The following is a 22,450-nucleotide window of genomic DNA, read 5'->3' on the forward strand; positions in this document are numbered from 1 at the left end:
CACACTGCTGTATTCTAACTGAATAATTTTGCACTGTAAATTGGAGTAGGTACCTATTGGAGTAACAGTTTTGAATTATTGCTTCTTTGGCTAGCTGATAATAAAACAAAGTGAATATGTCCCTGTATGTATGTATAGGTTTTCCCTGTAGGTATTTTGAGTCAAAAAAGCTCTTTCTGAACTATAATGTTATATTTTTAACTCTACTTCTCATCACATTTTCTTATTATGCGGTTTTGAATGGTTATACTCCTATGTAACTGTCCATTAGGAACCTTGGTAAATTTTCTGCATTACCCCAAAGATCTTTTGTAGAAAATGCTGAAAGGCGTAAGGCATTAAGGTATTAACTGGACTTTTCTTTGTGAAGTAAAATTGTTTAAATAAATACAGTTGGGTCTCTACGACATAAATTAACGTTCTGTCCACCTTTGTCTCTACGTAACGTATTGGCTTTAACGAGTCATCGTGTTAAAATTCACAAACGACCAAAATACGCTGGCAACAAGAGGAGCGCGCGTTCTGACATCGTTCGCTATGCAATGTGACACCATTAGCGTAGTAAACTGCGCGCGCGCACACGAACAAAACGAAGCGGAATTTCGCGAGCGACGGCGTGGATACCTTCGGCCTCGACGAAGAGTTTTACTGACTTATTTAGACAGTTGATTACAAATAAACTGAAGTAAATAGACAGCCCCTAGATTATTACACTAGTTTCATAGTTTGCATAGAAAATGGGAGAAAATGAATGAAAATGGGACACCATTTTCCTTTCTTAAAGTTAATATTTTCAAGAGTCCCAAATTATCAACTGCGTCGTCAAAGGCGCCTAAAGAGTGTTATATTAAAAAGATTAAAACTTTTAATTGTTATTTTGTAAGATTCTGAACTCTGAAGTCGACATTTTGCTTACTTTATAAAGCTTTTCTGTATGAATTATGGGCTATGGGTATAGGTAGACTTCTTTCGTTGCAGTAATTTTGTAACCAACTATATAGATTAAAATTTAATTGTGTGCTTACAAAACTATAGAAAATGAAACTTAAGTTTAAGCTTAAAAAGTTTACAAGCTGAGTCGTGCAAACAATAAGGATGCAAAGTAAATTCACAGAAACTGCTCAATGCAATAGTTTGTAATAGAGCTAACGAGACCATTTTGCGGATATTTAAAGTTATAAAATAGTGATAAAGAGCGACCATTAGCGTTATATTCCAGTGCACACAACGCATGTAACAAAATAAGGCGAAGTCTAGAATGTGTTAGCGGAAACTTTTGGCTAACTGACTGCTATTTATAGCGCACCGATTGACTTTAGCGATCTCGCAAACAAATACGGCCGACTAGCATTGAAATCTTTTCTATTCCTGGTGATGTGAATAAAGTTGCTCTGATTGCAAAATGAAATAATGTTGTGATCACTGAAACGGTTCAGCGATAGTCTGTTCTAATATGGTTTTAATATTTTAAACTTTTCCAAATTGTTCTACTTAGATGATTGGCGCAGGCTTATAGAAAAAGCTTTGCTACAGCCCACATGATTTAATGTGTTAGTTCAAACATCATCAAAGGCTGACTTTTCCAAAGCGCAGACATTTAGTTAATAATTTGGCAATGATTACCTATAGAAGTTATTTGTGTATTGTTTTAAATTTTGTGCCTGATTCGGTTAACAGGCAATGCTCTCTATCAGCCACCACCAGCATAGAAAATCAAATGTTTGTGTGTGACAACCCTGAGCATATTAACGCAAATAGCGACCCAAAGAACAAATGATCTTAACTAGAGAATTCTGTCCGATGACGGCCGACGCCGACGTCCATCGCTAGTGCGACATACCTCGCCAAATTCCTCTCATCGCGGGTAGCGCTAAGTCGCCGCTCGGCCCGCCCCCAGCTTGCACGATCCTATCATTTCGCTGCTAGTGCGAACAAATTAAAAGAATTTTAACGACTTTCCAATTCGCCGCGATGAAACTTGCCTCAGCTAATTTCCTTTACAGCTCAGCTGTCCGAATTATTTTTAAAGCAGTCAAGAAATATGACGTGCGGCTTCTCTTTTCAAGTTACAAGCAATGATTTAGTATAAGTGCGAATCAAAGCATTTTAATCGATAATTAGAAACAATAACACTTAAATAATAAATCTCGACTCTGCGTGATTATTTTAGCGTTTATTAAATTGTCGTTCATTCCTTGCAACTATGTAATGACTGGGGTTAAATTATTTTGTCACACAAACTGCTCAATGTAGTGTTTGCGAGTTGGCATGGACAGGGTAGTCAATCGAGGGCCCTATACAAAAGGCACTGTTTCCGGCGGGTGAAGGTAGTACAGTGTGTCATTACCTCGCAAGCCGCAATTAAAATGGTACGCTTAAGTTATATTTGTTTAAATTCACTAATTACGCGGCCGCTAATAAATACTTACATGCAACATCTGCGCACTAATGGCCGCGCCATTGTAGAAATGTTTTATTTGATACGCGCGCCATCGACCGAACCTTATAATTTTCTGTTCGTGCGAACACGGAGCTTACGTGGTTAGAATTTATGATACAAAGTGCTAGCAAATACTTTGATATCATTGGATCTATACGTATTAATAGCATTCGGTGCCGTTATGCCTTTGTTTATATGAATAGAGCTTTTAATGGCATATCGATCTACGCGTGAAAACAGACACGTTGGACAAATTTTTCGGTTTTCTCAGAAAGTCAAGAAAGTAATTTATTTTCTTCAAATAGGTATCTAAAGCGCTTTTACGTGTCCCAGTATTACTTTAACCCTTGCACTGTTTTGGGATAATAAATGGGCCAGTACTGAGAAGACAAAATCGCAAGAAACTCAGTCACTACTTTAGTGCGGAGGTTCCAATAAAGCTTAATAATAAACCTATCCAAAATTATTATCATAAAAAAGAAACAACTATACCTTACTTTTTCGACTGCGAACGCGATGATCAAACTTGAATCGGAGCCGGTACCAAACAACTAACCGTTTTTTCCGCCTGCAAGTCACGGGCGTGACAGCGCGGTAGTCTAGCGGAGATATTAATCAGCGCGATTGACAAAATCGTGCGAGTGTCGAAAATCCCAGACCTCCCAGGACGAGCGATATTTCACCGCGAGCCACAACGCCCAGCCACGCCCCCCTGCTCATTATGTGCGCCTAATGCACATCAATCTCTACTTTCTACCATGCATGGAGAATGTTCGTTTGTGTAGCGATAATCCACTTTTTCTCGCGCCAGCGAAATACCATGTCGAAGCGATTTCGTATTAGAGCATAATTTGAAGTTGACGTTTATTTCGCTTCGTGATTTGTTGTATTTTTCAATGTGATTATTTTCGTCGATTATGCCTACTGAGAAAATCACTATAAAGTATTGCTAAACGAGTATTAAACGCTACCAATAATACCTACTCGTAAATAGGTGATTCACGAAAATTATTTTTACAAATTGGGTGTAATATGAAGAGTGTCATATCGACATGCCTGTATTTTAGACACAATAGAAAACAATAATTTATTTTTAGCGATAACTTTTATTGTCACGTTCACATTGTACTCGCTGTTGATGTCAAGCGACAGGCCCTGATAGAGGCGATAATTAATAGTCCTAAGCCAAAACGATGTATTTATTTATACATAACTGGTTTGTCAAGATGTAGAGTTGTAAAGCTCCCTGAATAGAGATATCCGAGTGTTTGTATAGTGATAGAGCCGTGCCTATCTTTCCATCGATAAATTAATTCCATTTTGATTAATCAACTCGCGTGGACAGTTGAAAATGAATTGAATAGTAGAGTAGAGTATGTAGGGTCACCGGCTCTCTCGATGTCAAGCATGCTCTACCTACTTGTACAAAAAAGAAAGAAAAATGTGTGTGTTCTAAGTATCACTACTGTATGTTACTTCCAAATGTCATAACTTTTTATCATCAATTATGATTTAGAGTCAAGGGGACAGGTAAGTTGTATTAGTGTCCACCTACAATTTCCTTTGTCAGTTTTCTTTTCTATTAAAATTTTGTCCTGTTTAGCTCTGTGTGAGGAAGGTGTTATGCACATATTTCTGGTATATGTTAGGTCATTTGTCTTTATGTCACTCACACGTCATCTTCTTTGCTACGCCCTTTTCTGTCCTAGTCAAATTTTACACAAATTTTATGGCGGTTGAGATTTTTTAAAACTTTTTTCTAAACCGTGGCTTTAGTCCGTATAATTATCAATTTGAATGACACCAGTTTACCAGATTTCAAATAATATTTTTGTAAAACTTAATCGATGAGTGATCTTCAATTGAGTCATTCTTCTGCTAATTTTGTAACAACCTATCCTATATCATACCATTACTAACTAATTAAAACAGTCTTCGTTACTAAAATTAACGACGCGTGCGACAGTTCGTACGTAGCGTCACCCGACGCGTGTAGCGTTTCAAACGCGCGTCCGATGCGCAGGCGACGATTCGTGACTGAGTTGCGCGACGTCGCGCGATGTAGCGTCGATCCGTCACGACGGACCGTGACGACGTCGCGACCCGACACTGAAACGGGAAGCTGAGATGAGTGATTTGACATATCGACGAATACTGCCACTGTTTGATATCAACCGTTTGTCTTATGAATATTTATAGGGGCGCTGTACTCTACGTTTTCCTTTTTTACTAAAATATTGTAAAACCACATGCAAATGCACTCGCATTTGTGAGCAAATATCACTCAGGTTGTACACCTGTGTAATATTGATTAATCTTTGAACTTACCGATTTGTTTATATTTTATTTGTTTATTTATAAGAATATCTCAAGTCATAATAAGTTATGAAAAGGAAACCGTTAAAATACATGAATATACTTATTACCCATTCATTAGTTCTTCTGAATGTATTTTGAATTTTTACTCGTCACATTATCATCATTAGAAACTTTTCCTCTGTAAGTTACGTGCTTTAGACTCTTAGGTCTTCTTCGTAGAGCGGCTCATCGTCTTAGGATCGTTTGCATCTCATCAAAGTATAAAAAGAGAAAATTATTAATTTATCTTAATTTTGTTATCATAACCACTCTTCCGTATGTCTCTGCAACTCACTGGTGGGTTATAAAATTAACTGTAAGTGGGTTCATTATCTGATATGAAATATTCATTGGCCACCGGTATGGATTGTTGTCACTGGAATTATGCGGCAGAAATCACTTAGGGCTCCACTATTAGTGCTAATTCGCTGTAATAGCGGCCGGGAACATGGGGCCGCACTACAAAACATGAAAGGTCCGCTTCATGCAATAACGTAACCGGCCGTGTTAAGGCTATATTTTATAAAATAACTTTTTCATAAAAACTCAACGCAGCGCCGTGCTTAGCTTGTCACCGATTAGAATACACTTTTGAATTAATCGAGCTAGGAATTTTTAATTGCAAGCTTAAGTGGCACCGTAAATACCGTTACTAAAATTAACCAATATTAACTGAATATTAGCAATTAGGCTCGTACAGTAAGCCGCAGATTTTGAATATTTAACATAATATAAAGTCCAATAAATTGAAACTAACACAGACCGGTGGTGATGAATATCTCACATTGCACATTCAAAACACGTGTAAAGCAATCGCCAGATAGCACTAGCATTTAGCGTCAAAAGTGCGCTAATGAGCGGCCGGGTCGGAATCTGCAATCTCGCGCCATCTGTCTCTAATCAACGAATCGAGTTAATTAAATCGCGTTGGCAATATGGCGGCGGGTGTAATTGCTATTAATAAAGCGCTTTCCTGTATAATTAGACGGCGCGCATGCGGATTGGCCGCGACGGGCCCTAATCACGACGTGATAACACTGCGCTAATGGCGCGCACGGCTTCCTATTGCATAATCACAGCCTAAATTATTATTGCTTTCGTTAGGTCGCTCGTATCTCTTAATTGTATTTAATTTTTGTGGCGCATAAAATGGTCCCGTCTCAAAAGGGAAATCGGTTATTAGATAAAAATAAATTGCATCTGGTATCTAATACGTAATTAATTATAATAACACTTATGCGCTAGTTTACGGGTATTTAATATTGTTTATGCGTAATAGATAATTCTACTACACGTAATTAAGTTTGCATGCAATCAGGACACGATTATGAACTGCAGGTGTTAAAAACGAAGCTAAGACACACTCCAGAAATACAGCAATTAGTTTAGTCTTAAAATGTTAGTTTAGCGGAGGATCACTGAGGATGCACGGTCGACAAACCGCCAATAGACCGCGCACAGATTCATCAAGCGGTCGCAAGGAAACAATGATTGACGAGTTCGCACCTCGGCCCGCGCCTCTCTAATTAAGACGACATGCGCCCGCGCACCGCTGCTCGCTGCAGCGCTTTAACTCACAAAACCACTAATTTCACCCTTCTGCTCTAAACAACATTTCATCATAATATTAAGATAAAACATCGACTAAATTCTTAATCCGGAATAAATACATTTCGAGCACGATATATTCATTACTGTCAGTGTGGCATGCTATCACATACAAATGCATAGCACATTAAGGGTATGCTTACCACTGTTATAGAAAACTATCATTCATGCGTAAATTCCACTCAGAAAGTTTTATTTATGGGATGCATCTAGATATCAACCGCGGAGCAGCATTTTAACAATGTCATAACAATAACGAGGCGTTGTAAACGCGCGCGCCTTATTTCTGTCTTCGGTATCTGCTCATTAAAGTGCTTCTTATACGAGCTCGATGTCCTTTTGCTCGGTCGCTTTTCCGCTAACTTTTGGGTGGTAGGATGATGGACGACGTCGGTGGCCATATATCATTGCGGTAATATATCGCGCGGTGCGCCGAGTGTCGCCATTAACGCATGCGCGCAATTGCCCGTGTGCGAGCGCATGCACCATCGCGAAAGCTATAAGAAGCGTCTCACAAATCGACGCGCGCGACCACAGCTAAACGCGCATAAATCTTATTAATGGCATTCTTATTCTCGTCCTACCACGATCTTGTAAAATCGTTAGATATAACTAGCGTTGCTTTTGTTAAACTCACGCTCAGTTCGAACTCCGAGCCTGTGAAGCATAAAATTTTCGAGATAAATCAAACCAATCAAAATTATATTGTAAAATATAATGCGTCTTCTTCACACAATCATAGCAAACGACTTGGGTGGTCGGCTGTCACCTGTTATGAATGTAAGTTTGATAGTTCGCGGGTCAGACCCCGCATTCCAGACGTTGCGTAAGCTCGACTGCGAATTGTCAAAGTGCTCTCGCGCACGCTACACAGCCGCGGGCTTCGAAAAAAGTGAGAGGCCGCTAGACGAAGCTCCGTATCAGCTTACATTTCAGATTTGTTGTTTCCGTTCTTGCCGCCTCAATGACTACCATTTTATGTCGATTAGAAGATAGTGTTTCACGCGCCTGCTACCGACACCAGTTCTTATGACACTCTTTTCTTCTCGCAACCAGTTTTATATCTTAGATCAGTTTTTGTGAAAGTTTTTTTGTTATTGGTTTTAAATTTTAACAGTTCTGCTTCGTTTCAACTGTCTTTGATACCGCATATGTTTTTATTATGTAGCGATCCCCCTAGTTAAAGTGAGTAACAACAGGAAACCGCGATGGAATAGTGTAATAAGACCCATTACACCGACCAACCGCAAACAATTTCAGTGGGTAAACAAAAACATACACCTTTTCAAAAATGTCTACCCATTCATCTTTCTCGAACGGGAGACATTTAAGAATGTCTCCGTTAAGGAGGGGGAACCCAGTGAATATCTAAGAGTCAATTTCGTGTGTAGCATTTTATGTCAAACATGTAACTTTTGTTTGCTGTGTTCAAATATTGTCTAAAAATTTTGGGCTTTGTTGATCTATTAGGGATTTTTTATTTCTTTTTTCTAAAATATGTATTATTGCTGACAACGTATACGCAAAGGGGAACGTAATGTTGGGTTGTTTCTCACTAAAAATATAAGAAAATAGAGTACCTATACAAAAGAAACACAGAACATAGTGTAACGAAGACTTGAGATTTTTTAATATTTCAGTTAGGACATTTTACGAGTACATCTGTGCTCTACCGATTTCCTTTCAGCCTATCTAAAAAGCTGAATCATTTTTATTTGTTCAGATACCTAAAAACATAACTTATTACATGTGTTAAAGGAGGTATTGAGAAGAATGTTTCAATATCTAACTTTAAAAAAATACTACTCTTATTTATCTCAGAATAAAGCCTTTACAAAATAAGTTATGATGGGGGAGCCAAGCTAAATAAAATAATAAAATTTGCGTTTACTGTTGAGAAGCTTAAGCTCTAGATTTGCCTATTGTTATACTAATGACTGGTGATAATTCGCGATAACTCGCGTCTTAATTAGCAAGGGAACATTCGTACCGGTGCGGGCCGTAATTGTGAGCTGACCGACTAATTGTCGAATAATTGCGCTAATGTGAAAATAAACGCTTTAACATAACAATGGAAGAAGGAAGTCTAAATAAATAGGTATGTGTAGCTGGCACTGGGTAGCTTTGATTGTTGAAATGTGCAAAAACGTCAAAATAAAGATCCATGACATCAATGCAATGCATTATAGATCGGGAATATTGGGATACAAATTCTGAACTCTCTGATCTTATACCCGCAGTGTCAACTGGTCAGATATAGGTACGAGTATCAGTATACAATATCAGAGCATTATCAAAGGGCATTTAGGTTAATATAACCCTAGTGAGGAGAAAGTTGGATTATTTTAATCCAACGGTTTTGGGTTCGATTCCTATGTGCATGGGATTCACAATATTAAGAGCACCAAGAGCACCACTCTCTACTGGATCGGACACGCATGTATAATTTCTGTGCGCAGACGCATGTTCCCGACGGTGCATGTGTCACCAGGATCACTCTCAATTAAATCGAACATGGTGTTTTGTACCTNCCGTAATTGTGAGCTGACCGACTAATTGTCGAATAATTGCGCTAATGTGAAAATATACGCTTTAACATAACAATGGAAGAAGGAAGTCTAATAGGTATGTGTTGCTGGCATTGGGTAGCTTTGATTGTTGAAATACAAAAACGTCAAAATAAAGATCCATAATTTTGATATCGATACGATGAATTACAGATTGGGATACAAATTCTGAACTCTCTGATCTTATACCCCCAGTATCAACTGGTCAGATATACAATATCAGAGCATCATCAAAGGGTTTAAGTTAATATAACCCTAGTGAGGAGAAAGTTGGATCATTTTGGGTTCGATTCCTATATGCATGGGATTCACAATATCAAGAGCACCAAAATCACTCTCAACCGGATCGGACACGCATGTATAATTTCTGTGCGCAGACGCATGTTCCCGACGGTGCACGTGTCACCAGGATCACTCTCAATTAAATCAACTAGGACATGGTGTTTTGTACCTTGTAGCTATGTGTACTAAGTATTGTTTTTGTGCGCAGACGCATTGTTCTCGACGGTGCAGTGTCACCAGGATCACTCCCAATTAAATCAACTAGGACATGGTGTTTTGTACCTTGTGGCTATGTGTACTAAGTATAGTTTTTGTGCGCAGACGCATGTTCCCGACGGTGCAGTGTCACCAGGATCACTCCCAATTGAATCGACTCGGACACGGTGTTTTGTACCTTGTAGCTATATGCTATAAGTGTTGTTTTTGTGCGCAGACGCATGTTCCCGACGGTGCGCGTGTCGTTCGCGGGCTGCCGCGCGGAGGCGCGCTACGCCGTGCTGCTGGACGTGGTGCCGGTGGACGGCAAGCGCTACCGCTACGCCTACCACCGCTCCTCGTGGCTCGTGGCCGGCAAGGCCGACCCGCCCGCGCCCGCGCGCCTCTACCCGCACCCCGACTCGCCCTTCACCGGCGACCAGCTGCGCAAGCAGGTCGTCTCCTTCGAGAAGGTCAAGCTCACTAACAATGAAATGGATAAGAATGGACAGGTAAGCGGCGGATCTAAACTGGTTTTGTGGACCTAGGTCTAAATAATACTAATATCGACATTAAGGACGTTATCTTGCGACGCTACGCCACAGACATCATACTTAATCAGAGCAACAGCTAATTTTCAATGTTTCCAATCTGATGATGTTGGAAACCAGAATCTAACAATAGTATCTCTTCAAATCGTTACGCATTTTGGTGGCTAAGTAAGACCTTATAAGTCATAGAATAACTATTATTCGTAAATTGAGATTTCTTAAAAATACTATTATTTAATATTTGTTTATCCTACTAAGCGTAAAAATTGGAGGACTTTACCTAGGTATTCATCACGAGTTTAATTGACATGGGGACTAATATTTTTTTGTTCTTTTTACCAGTTGGTGCTAAATTCAATGCACAAATATCAGCCACGGATCCACCTAGTGCTCAGAAGAGAAGGTGCCATCAACGCCCCCATCACAGACCTGGAGCAGGAAGAGTTCAAGACGTTCATATTCCCCGAGTGCGTGTTCACCGCCGTCACCGCGTATCAGAACCAACTGGTAAGTTCCTACTCGCTTCTATTGACATAAATAAGCCGTAGTTCATTTGGCGACATGATCTTCTTGTTTCTATCATTTGATATCGAAAATAGATCAGAGAGCCGAACGTTTGAAATCGCACGGAGCTGTCGGGTGACTATCGACGGGTGCTATTTCTATCGCACTAATTGCATCTCGTTGAAAGGTATGTCCAGTCTGAACAAAGGGAGGTGGCACATATTTTTTTGTGTATCAGACGGCCACACGCGGGCGGTGCCGACGAAAGACGGACAGTGCGTCTGACGCTCGCTGCGCGGTGACGACGACAGTTTTCACCCGGGCTAAAATAAGCGCCCGTCGATGGACTCGATCCTGGCGAACGCTCGTTTCTCTATTATTGCAAATGTTTTCCGTGTACAGCTAATTTGCTCACCGATGATTTTCTTCGAAGGAACATTACGCAAGTTCGCGTTAAGCGTTCCATGAACGCACGTGCAAACTTCGATCGCGTCGTCAGAACGTAACTGTCACTTAACAAACTAAACTGAGTATTGAACATTTTCATAGAAGCCATATTTATGGATTCTTTACAAACAGGTGAATTTGCCTGATGTCACCCTTATTTGGAAATAACTATCTTGAAAGCCTATTGGGGACTATTGCCACCTTATTAATAGGTACTTAAACGTGCCTACCGTGATCTAAGCCAACACTATGATCAGGCTTCTCATAGGACGATAGAACAAAAAGTTTAACTTAGGTAAGCGTCATCATCAAGCAGGTTATCTGCGCAAATCAGGATATAACATTACTCAATCCTGAGAATCCAGGGATCATAGTTTTATTCCTTTTTTTAAAAAACTCGTAGCTCTACGTAACCCGCTATCCGCTACATCTCCGCCTTTACTTTACCCGCTGTGCTCGCAGCCCCACCCGTCACCGCATGTGTCGCCACGCGCAATTAATTCTCTGTCACAAGAGCGTTTGGGCGTCTCCGAGTTCCTCGTTTTGTGCCGTACCGTAGTGAAATAATTAGGACGTTTTGAGGTTCATAAAGGAAGCTTACTTTATATCGACAACGCGGTACATAAATCTTCATTTGTAGCTTAATTAGCTATTTCCAGTTAGTGACGTGTTACAAATATTGGTTTATCGATACAATGCGACTTGTAGAGTTTGTAGAGTTCGACTTAGCTCCATTAACACTTACTATAGAATAAACAAATCATCAATTTATACATAGATACAGGCAAAATGATGTCGGTCTAATCAAAAACAAAAGCGAATCGCATAAATGATGATTTTACTTATTCTGTGTTTTCGCTAACTAATTAATGTCTAATACATTCTCGTACATGACAATGACCATCAATAATGTCTCATGATTGAATACCGTCTGTTGTTGACTTTGAGATATGTGACAAGTTTTTCATCACTGGCATTCTTCGTGCTAATTGGCACTACCAATCAAGGCTGCGTCAATAGTTGGATATGCGATAGAATTCGACTAATGTGATAGCCTATCAAATCTGTTCTATTATTAAATGGTCTACTTTATAACTAAGTATACAAAGTTGCATGCAACAAGTAAAAAAAAGTGTACCTAGAAATGATCGTATAGGATCTGTCAAGAATAAACTAAACGAAATCTTCTTAAATTGTTTTAATCTTCTCTATACGGTCACTTTTTGTCCTAATTTATTTAATAGCTATTAGTTATTCTGTGCTAATTGGCGATCTTGGTTTTTATCTTGTACCTAATTTAAGAGGAATGGAAAAGATTTTAGCAGTAAGTAACTTGGTTTCACACTTTTTGTTTGGCGAGAGTGCACATCAACAATCTATAGCGATCAGTGGAGCTATCAGGAGCTATCTCAACAAATTGCAGCCGTTGATAACACCCGCCACAGCTTTGCAAAAAATAAAGATGCTGTTTATCAGTAAAAAATCTAAAATTATGAAAGGATTTTTCAAATCGCTCCAATAATTTCGGAGCCTATTCAATACAAACATACAAAAATACAAATCTTTCCTCTTTAATAATATTAGTATAAGTAGACAAAAACATTTACACTAGTTATTAAAAAGTATAAAGTACCGAAATGAACAACACACATGCGCTCTTAGCAGATAAATTATTATTCGAGCAATGGACAAACTATAGTCTGTGCTCGCTGAAGCCCCACCTCCGCTACAAACGACTCCCGAGGGCTATCGGTTATTGATTTCTATTGATTCTAATGCGATTCTAGATTTACTGCCAACACCTACGATGCTATCATCCATTATCGATGTTACACTCTCTAGACACGCCTATACTACGACATAAGTGCGTATGGGATTTTGCTTGGAGAGTTCTATCGATCAACTGAATCGGCTAATCTACATCAGATGGATTTGGATACAAAAAGATTGCATAAAACTGGAATAAGTATTCAACTTTTTTCCAAAGATAAAACTACCGTTATATTTAGAATTCCGACAGATTTTCGAGAAAAGAAAACTTAACTGACACTTGAATTTTTTGGACTTAATTCCATACCACATTATCATGCAGATAAGCTCTATATTTGTACGCAATAAGTATACAAAGTAACGATATCGTTCGATCGCAATGCGTGTCCGGCGCGGGCGCACCGTCCCGATTTGGCTGACGTCACACCTCTGACAGTTAAAACATTTGTCGAACCAGCCAGATAGTGTCACTGATAACCCAATCCTTTACAACAATAAGAATACACTTAGCATGTTTGCACCTGCGGCCTGTCGAGATTGATACTTCCAAACCCACATAACTTGGGAGTCAAAAAAATGGTTTGATGGAAAAAAAAGTTTCATCAACGAGCGCGATCTCGACTTTTTGGTTGTGGAAAAGTGTCGCCCAATTTTTACGAGACGTTTGTAAATCGGTTTGGAATGAAACATCATTATTGGTGCTTTATCATACAGGAACGTTGATATAAGATGGATAAAAACGTGTACAAAAAAGGTGGATTGTGTTTTTGTGGCGTCGCAGAGTGAGACTGAGCGTCGCCGCGCGCGCCGCGGGGTGGTTTCCCAGGAAAGCGCCCGCGGGCCACACGACCTGTTTCAATATTTAAACATTTACAACCTCTAGGGGTGGCAGCGTTTAGTTCACGCTACAATTAAGACCAGAGAAAATGTCGATTTTCCTCTTTTCAACGAACGGTGAAATTTTAATATTTTTTTGTTAGGTATGCGCTCTACAATCTACATTAACTTTAAGATCAGTTACAACATAGCACTTCTGAAAGTTATAGACATACTGCTTCTTATTTAAATTATATTTTTGTATAGATTTCTTCAATGATCCAAAGATCTAACTGCACTGGCTAACAGAATATTAATAAAATATAAAAATACTTAGATGACAACCCTACGTCCACGATATTTTGTTCCTTTTCTATAGAGTCCTTTGTCTGGAATTCGACTTGCTGCGAGGTGACAATGTTTGTTGGAGTTTACGCATCCTCAATGTACACAATGCGTTTTTTAATAGCCGATGACTTGTGAATTTGTGGTGATTGATTGTCCCGCAGAGATTTCCTCGACTTTATAAAAACTGGAAGATAACCTGCTACGATTCCACAATACTAGTCAATATTTGTTTGCTTTCGTTACTTGATACTTTGTATTCATGACAAGGAAGTATCAATGTAAGCTTGCCGTTACATGGGCTTATACGACAAAGGAAGAGTTAATAAAATAAAGACGATCAGTAGCACTAACGCGTCAGTAGTTTTGTTTGTCATGCCACATCGGACTATCATGCTTCTTGAGGAGATAATCATGGAAATAACTGCGCTCGTTGCGCGCACGCTGCTACGTAAACACTTTCAATAGCCGCTTAATTGAAATTTATTCCTCATTTCTTAGTATCAACAATCAATATTCTAAAATCTCTAAAGCTATTCTCACATTGAGCGTCCACAAACGAGTTATACAAGAGCATAATCGAACAATATAGTGAAGGAGTGAAGGCAAACACAATTTCAATAACAAAGGGCAGGTATGACAAATAAACATATTTCACGGGCCAAAATGGCTGCGGTCAGGTGTCACGGTGTCCCCCACCCCCCACCGCCGGTCCAACTCTTCTTTTTCTTCTCCAATAATCGATTCATTCTTTTCAATGTGAACTTATCTTTTTGTAACTCTTGACTCGAGCCTAATTTGTTTGCTGAAGATTACAATAAAGATGTTTTTTGTTTGCTTTAGTTGTTTGTTTCGGAGTCTCTATATTTATGTTTCAATTAATCTTTTACGGCAATTATTCACAGGCCAATCCTATTTTGAGCACTAATTATAATTTTATTAAAACAAGTCTGGTGACCAAATAATTATTCTGTTAAGAAATCAATTAAGCCATTCAAAAGTCCGTTTTAAGAGGACAGTACTTCCACATCCGTTCATTTATCAATAAACACGATAACACGTACCGACATAAGTCTTAAATACAAGAAGTCAACGTACTTGCTTAAGAGTAGATTTAAAATAATTTGAGATGGAATTATTTATTGAACTGGCATCTCTTTCTTTCGCGTTAAGTCTTGTAAAGGCATCTCGGTCTTTCTCGCCATCGATCACCCGAGGTGTGACGTCACGCAGAGCCGTCGTGTGCGGCCCGGCTGAATTTATTGCGTCTGCGCATCCAGCTACCACAGAAAAACTTAACATTTGTTGTACTTCTTGGGGTTTAATTAAATTTCTAACTCTTCGCCGTATCGTAAATGAAGAAAGCCACTACATGAGTCTGCACTCACTGAAATTTAATTGAAGTCAATTAATGTCTGTAGATATTGTTAATAAGCAAACAGATGCTGTTATATTTTTTTNTTTTTTTTTTGTAATTAATTCAACCACAACAAATAGGAATTTATTACCCACTCTATGCTGAAATAAACCTCTTTTATTAGCGTGTTATAAGTGACACATGACATCGATTTTGCGTCAGCCTGACATGAGCGTATTCTGTCCGTGAATTATTTTTGTACGTAACTTTAATGATTGATTTTTTGTTTACTTTCTAAATATTTTGAAATGTGGCAAATTGCCTATTCGCTCATTTTCCGAGTGTACAGTCAGAACTACGGACACGAGTGCAAGGTTGACCTGATATTGACAGTGGGTCCTGTGCGGGACCTGTTGACCCGTGTAAACAGAGAGAGCATTGATCGGTTTCCCAATTAGCAGTAGAACGTCGCGATGTATATGATAAAAAGAACAGACTCTTCAAATCGAGAAGATAGCTGAGATGTGGGTGTGTAGAATGATCGTGAAGATAGTATCGGAGATCGCGAGCGACTTGTACGATTTGCACACGCTGTCGCTCATTCTCTCGGTGGGCAGCGTCAGTGAAAGCCTACAATTAATCGACATGTTGGACGAAGACGAAGGGTTATGAATTAACCTTCAAGTGAAATTTTTGTCGAACAAATAAATAGTTTATAAATGACACACAAAAAAGTCTTTGAATGCACCCAATTGGGCACACAAAAGTAGAGTTCACTGTCCTTACATTAGATTTATTTTGCTTAAAGACGTTATTGACTATTGTCAATGTTAACTCTATTGAAAAGTTTTTGGAAATTATGTTTAGGCTGAGTTACACCTCCTATCTTTGACCGTAACTTTGACGATAACCGGTGTTTTTTTGTATGGAGTTTGACAGATTTTTGACGTTTGTCAAAGTTAAAGTAAGATGGTGCAACCCAGCCTTAGTTTCTTACAGATGTAAATTATTCAATTCCTCAGTTAACTGATTTTTATTGGGACACTATAAACTTTTCCGTGAAAGACAGGTATATTTTTCCGCAACTAACCGAAATTCACATGGTAGGATAAACGCTAGTTCATATTGAAAAATAGATACAAAGTCAGCGGATCTCGTAAATTATACATCATTATCTGGAATAATTCCTTTCGATGCTGATACCCGTAATAAAGATGTACAATTTTATTCCGAAGCTCAGTTGCAGCAAGTGCAAATGAACGCACTAAACAAGTTTCACAGTAGGCAATTTGCAAAAACCACAGCGTACTCCAGGAACGGACCGATGCCACATGCAGCGCACATTATTTCGGGCACTCGCGAATTATTGTCGATAAAGCATCGGTTTTCTGGAAAAGCTGTAACTGCACGCAGCTGTAGGTCGTTCCGAATTTACAGAGAGGCTCTGTGATCTGTCGGCGACTATCTTGCGGAATCGTCGGGAACGAATCGGGTTATGCTCGCCGCTGTAATTAACGCACAATTGGGATGCACTTTGTTGTCATTACGATGCTGTAACTCTCTCAGCTCAGCGGACTCAAACATTCGCGTGAGACGCAAATAATTCGCAAAGCTAAGGCCGAATTTGGAACAAACAAGGAGAAGTATTTTCAATGGGAGTTCTTTCATTTAAACAACTCTTTGTTTACATTTAACGGTTTTTTATTAATATCCAGGCTGTCTTTATATGGTTCCCGTAAAAGTTGATTATTTTGTTCTGCGTAGAATTTGGGGGTTTATTTTCTCATATATAATTTATAAATAATGCCTTCATTAATTGTATATTTGATTGAGTGAACTAAGTAAGTCAATCTCTCTACTGTTCTTCCAAAGTGCTAATAATAGCCTAGTCAACAACCGATTATCATTTTTACGGTTTCAAGCTATCCATATTTCAGCAGAAAACTTAGTTCTCTCGCGCATCGCGTCAATCACAGAGAATGCGCGCGCGGCGCGCTAACCTGACGTGTATTTATCTCCCACCGTTCCTGTCGTGTCCCCATATGTTTACACGACACCCGCTTGGGGATATTCCTCTTTTTCTAATTACTACCACTGAGAATTTGAGATGTGTCTAATGTATGGCTGCAGCAAAGTTTCGTAGCGTGTACTTTTTTGTATACTCTGTTCGTATGACCACTTTTTGAATCTCATAGCCAAGCTTAAGATTTTTATAAATAATTGTTCGATTTACAGAATTAAAAATACTTTATGGAATTTAAAGCAATTTTGGGATTATAATGTCGAAAACTACTACTACTACTAGAAAATAACCTACAACTTAAGTACGTCATAGAACAGCTTACTAAACTTTTATTTTGTCATGTCCCGTTTGAAATTAGAGGGAAGTCGTTCTAGCGTCAAGCTCCAATTGAATTCTGATTTATTTCGTTGATCGTCCCAAGACAGTTAGGCTTTCCCCGGAACTACCCATGCTTCACTGGTTAAGTTTGATTGGTGGATAAGCTGTAGATCCAGCCCACAAGAATAGAAATTTCAGTATGGTGGGGACAAAATATCTATACTTAATAAACTTACCAAAAAATTGCATTATAGCTACAAAAAGAGGTCAGAATACAATTTTTTTGTTTAGGACAAATCGATTTTTATGTCTAACAGCAGGGTAGTGATTTTAGTTATTCCAACACAAATGATAAAAGAAAATACCAAAGAGATACGGACTAGCGAACGACTCTATGCTATAATTTAAAGTCAATTGCTTAATATAAATAGAATAGAATAATAATATTCGTTTAAACTTAAAGCTATAAAATTGATACATGCACGTGAAGCACATCTGCTTACGCTGTGACATGTAAAATCCGAGTAGTCGTCCCGGCGCACTGGAACTTCCATAAACAATACATCACCATCCCAATAATTAGAGCGTCGTTTGGCGGGGTGCGCGGGCGCTCATCGAGAGATGACTCTCCTTGACGCCTTTTTGTGACTTTTTTTGTTTCCCGCCCGGGAATAATGTCATTATGGCGCCTTTAATGTTGTCAGTGAGCGGGAGCTCCGCCGCCCAAGGCGAACGTTTGTTGATACTTAAATTAGGTTGTTTTGACACGCCTCGTTCTTATGTTTGTACTAAATCTAATAAACGTCAGTAGCAAGAACTCGACTCATCCATTATTCGTTTTGCCCCGAGCTATATTTTTAAACTGCTAAACATTCTATTGTAGCCCCGCTACGTACCCAAGTACAGTTTACGTAAATGGTATGCGCGGAACAAATACGTGGTATTGAAAACAATTACGGGCGGTCGGACTGGGGATCATACATAATGTATAGTGCGTCAATATTGTCAGCTACTAGTGGTATTGTAGGCGCACTCATTACGTCAAGCGCAGGCGCGACGAGAGAGCGCGGCCATTGTAGTCAATGGCGCTCGCCAGGTGGGTGTGCAAGCTAAGTAGCTGACGCTGACCCTCGACACGGCCCGCCCCGAGGGCTCGCGGGCACCACAAAACCACAACCCGCCACGCATCCAAACCCATTTTACCACCAGATGATCACACGCTCCTCAAAACGCTATTCATACCAAAAATGACAAAGCATTCATTCATTTTCTTCTACTAACTTATTCATATCTAATATTAACATATTTTTAAGAATGAGCACACAAAAAATACAACTTCCTTGTGTCTATTTTCAAAATTATTAGTCTGGGGCGACACGTAGCTTGAGAAATTACTCACTGCAAACCGAAGAGTTGTCACGGGGCGGTCAATATTTTGTACTGTTTATTATTCTCTTTTGATGCCCGACCATAATGCGCGGTACATTTAGTTTTTATCAAGACATTCTGTAGATTAACGCATCTCAAACGGAACACATCAAACAGATACATAAATATCAGAAACAAAAATTAAGAAGTTAATTGTCGGGGCGGTGGAATGTCCCGAAATAGTTCAACAGCAGACTGTTTATAGCGCGCATTTTTTGTCTTAGACAACAGATGACTTTATCGCAACACAAAAGCTTGGCGTGTACAATTAGACTTCAGGAAAAAAATGTCCTCGACAAGTCATTATCCTAAACTACCTACTGTATTAGTTTTAAACGATTCTAGTTTATTTCGCGTAGGTGTTTTGCTTGAACAAGATTAGTGTCTGGGTCTATTGCCAAGCCTAATTATCGATTGCAAAAGACGTGCTGAAAAATTGCGCGGACATTCGTGGGGACTTGTTTATTTGTTAAAGCGTTAATTGTTCTTAATCCCTCCCAAGTGTTGCATAACATCGGTCACCAATATTGGTTTAATCCGCCCGGTTATTAGGCTGGCTATTTAATGGTGACTGGTTTCCGTGGAAGGTTTTATCGTAAATATTATTTACAAATTGTGTGGAGCCACAGCGGGAGCGCCACTCAGCAAGGGGGCGATTTTTCACCCACACTGCCTCTGCTCTGCCAAACACATTTTTTAACACCTTGGGCCGAACTTAAATCAGGCGTTTGTTTTATGAGGACATCGACTTAACACACTTTCTTAACAATTTGCATGAACAAATAAAGGAATCTCTTGCAAACATTTTGGAATCAAGTTTACATTCGGCCAAAAGAGAATAAAATAATGTAGTATTTTATTGTACATATTTTGAATAGTTTGCCTACCTACTGAACATCTAATTATAGTACCTATCTAAATCTACTTAAATGATAGAGTAATGTGGTACGTCGTCAATAACTTAACGTTATTAGTTGGTCCACAACTCGGCGGGTGGTGATATGGTCTCAGTTCGGCACTGTTCATACTGAGAGGCTTTATACACCTATTCTAACTCTATCATTCACACAATGAAGCTTTAAAAATGCAGTATCTCACTTTGAATAATGATTTTATGTTAATTATAGACCCTTCTCGTGTAATCCGCGTCTAATAGAAATCTTGTCCATTATATTAAAATGCTAACTACTCCTAATTGATTACACTAAGCGTCTATAATCTTCACCATTTATAGATTATTTGTTCACGACATTGCGTGTTCGTGAAGCAACAAGCTGATGGTCGTTCATTCAAATGAGTACAAACTATCTATTTTGTTTCAGATCACGAAGCTGAAAATCGACAGTAATCCATTCGCTAAGGGATTTCGCGACTCTTCACGTCTCACTGAGTTTGAAAGGTAACTATTACACTGATTTTATCTGCTATTTATTTCATTGGACATTAGGTATTCTCTAGATTGACGTATAATTTCAGAGCTATTTAAATAAGCGTTAGAAATTTAGTTCCAACTGCAGGCATTCTATTGAAAATAATTGAATATTAATCGACGGAAGCGGCTACGGTAAATCAAATGACTGTTCATTACATGTTATTAGTCAGAATTCGGTTTGTCTAATCGCGCATTGGTTACGGTCTCAGAAACAAACACGGCCTACAGTCGGACATTGAAATTGATAACTCAGACTATGCAATTACGAATCCATATAATATTATCCTCTTAATCATTCTCATACCTTTAATTCATTGACATACGATATAACGTTCGCAACTGTATAATTTGCGATTAAATGATGTCAGATAATTTTCTTAAGACGATTTATAATTTCACACCGCTTTCATTTGTTTTTCACACGCACCTTTTTTATTTGAAATATTTTTTTCTTTTGAGATTCTATGTGACGGGCGAACACGAAAGAACATCAGTCTACCCCGATGTCGCTCGCTTCAATGCTGTCCATCATAGGTAGATACGTTCGTACAATTATGCCAATTGAATTTGCGGGAATGACCAAACTGATTCGATGTTCTCTGCTGTTACAGGGAGACGATGGAGTCGATGTTGGCGGAGCAGCACTACCTGCGGTCGCCGCTGCGGCCGTTTGACCTGGATCAGCATAATAATAACTTGACGTTGGAAGAGAAGGCGATTCTTGCGGCGCGTTCGCAACTGTTTCTGCGCGCGGCATATCCATTGTACGGTGTTCCCGCTGCGGCGCTATGGGGCCAGTGGGCTTGCCTGGCGCCTCAGCTACTGGCGCAGCAGCATCTTGCGGCTTCTGGATCAGGGCTGCAGCTGCCGCGGCCGGTGTACCCCGGTGGGCTACCTGCCGGCTCGGCAGGCCTATCGCAGCACCGGTTCTCACCATACCCTCCACGACGGGCCTCTCCCGGGTCCTCACCAGACTCGCTCCGGGACGCCAGCCCGCACCCGCCCCCCCTGCCGCCGCACCCGCCTCACACCCCGCACCCGCCGCATAACCCCACTTAGTGATAAAACAGCAAACAAAATCACCCTGAGATCTCCTTATACGCGATATCCTACAGAGTTTATAAAGTGATTCTTTAAGAATATTAAAAACGTTGGAAGTTTGAAACTGTACCCGAGTATGGTGGTGGACTATTGTAAAGTGGACGGGTGAATGGACTAGGAACAATTGAACAGACTTGGTGATAGACAATTTATTTTTCGCTGCACCTGATGTGTATAAACTATGAAGTTCGTGGAACGATGTCTTATCAAATTTGTAATATATTGTAAAATACGTGTAATATTTAACTATAATTTATCTGTAATTATATTTGTTATATGTTCCTAATAGTATTCTCTGGTAGTAATGATGGTTTCCGCAATTCATGTTATAGCTTTAGTAATTTAGAATTAAATCGCATTGGATGGAAGCATTTTGTAGTTACATTAATTTGCAATGGGTCCGTAAGTTTATTACGTATAAGTTTGTGCCGTGGAAGCACCTGATTTTCAGCTTGTTCAGGTGAAATGTGCAATACAACTGAATTACAAAATTGTTTAAGAGATCTTACTCTATTAGAAATAGTGATATAGACATAGTTAATAATGGTAGAACTTATACTTGCTGTCTGTGTTATTATTAATTCCAAATGATTGGTAAAATATGAGCGGACACATAGAAGTATCCTCGTGGGTACTTTGTAGTTAAATTAAAGTTATTATAGATAATATATTGCTAAAGAATAAAAAATTAAATGTTTGTTAACATACCATTTTGTTTCATTTTGTTCAACTCCTGACTAAATAGTGAGAAATAAAGAAAATATTAACATGTTAAATGCTGTAAAAATTGTAGTAAAGCAACAAGTTATTTAACTAATTGGTGACATGTATTATTGACAGCATGAAAATAACCTGTGGGGTCAAAATGGTGTCACTCCATTGAGTTGTCAATTTTATAAACTTCACAA

At 39.1% G+C, this 22,450-nt stretch overlaps 1 protein-coding gene across 2 annotated transcripts in view; it reads left to right on the top strand.

Annotated features, from left to right (window-relative positions):
* The window catches only part of LOC114359891 (T-box transcription factor TBX20), a 42,903-nt gene extending 20,691 nt beyond the window's left edge, over positions 1-22,212 (top strand). Inside the window, exons 3-7 of one of the 2 annotated variants that reach the window (XM_028314424.1) lie at positions 9,689-9,962; positions 10,344-10,508; positions 20,332-20,408; positions 20,901-20,975; positions 21,053-22,212. In XM_028314424.1, the coding sequence (XP_028170225.1) occupies positions 9,689-9,962; positions 10,344-10,508; positions 20,332-20,408; positions 20,901-20,975; positions 21,053-21,500 (1,039 nt within the window). In that variant the 3' untranslated portion in view covers positions 21,501-22,212. The remainder of the gene's footprint in view (positions 1-9,688; positions 9,963-10,343; positions 10,509-20,331; positions 20,409-20,900; positions 20,976-21,052) is intronic. The other variant, XM_028314425.1, reaches the window with a different exon arrangement.
* Positions 22,213-22,450: the final 238 nt, after the last annotated feature.

The sequence above is a fragment of the Ostrinia furnacalis genome, unplaced genomic scaffold (assembly GCF_004193835.3).
Source record: "Ostrinia furnacalis isolate ACB-3 unplaced genomic scaffold, ASM419383v2 OfSCF4672, whole genome shotgun sequence".
Classification (NCBI taxonomy): Eukaryota; Metazoa; Arthropoda; class Insecta; order Lepidoptera; family Crambidae; genus Ostrinia; species Ostrinia furnacalis.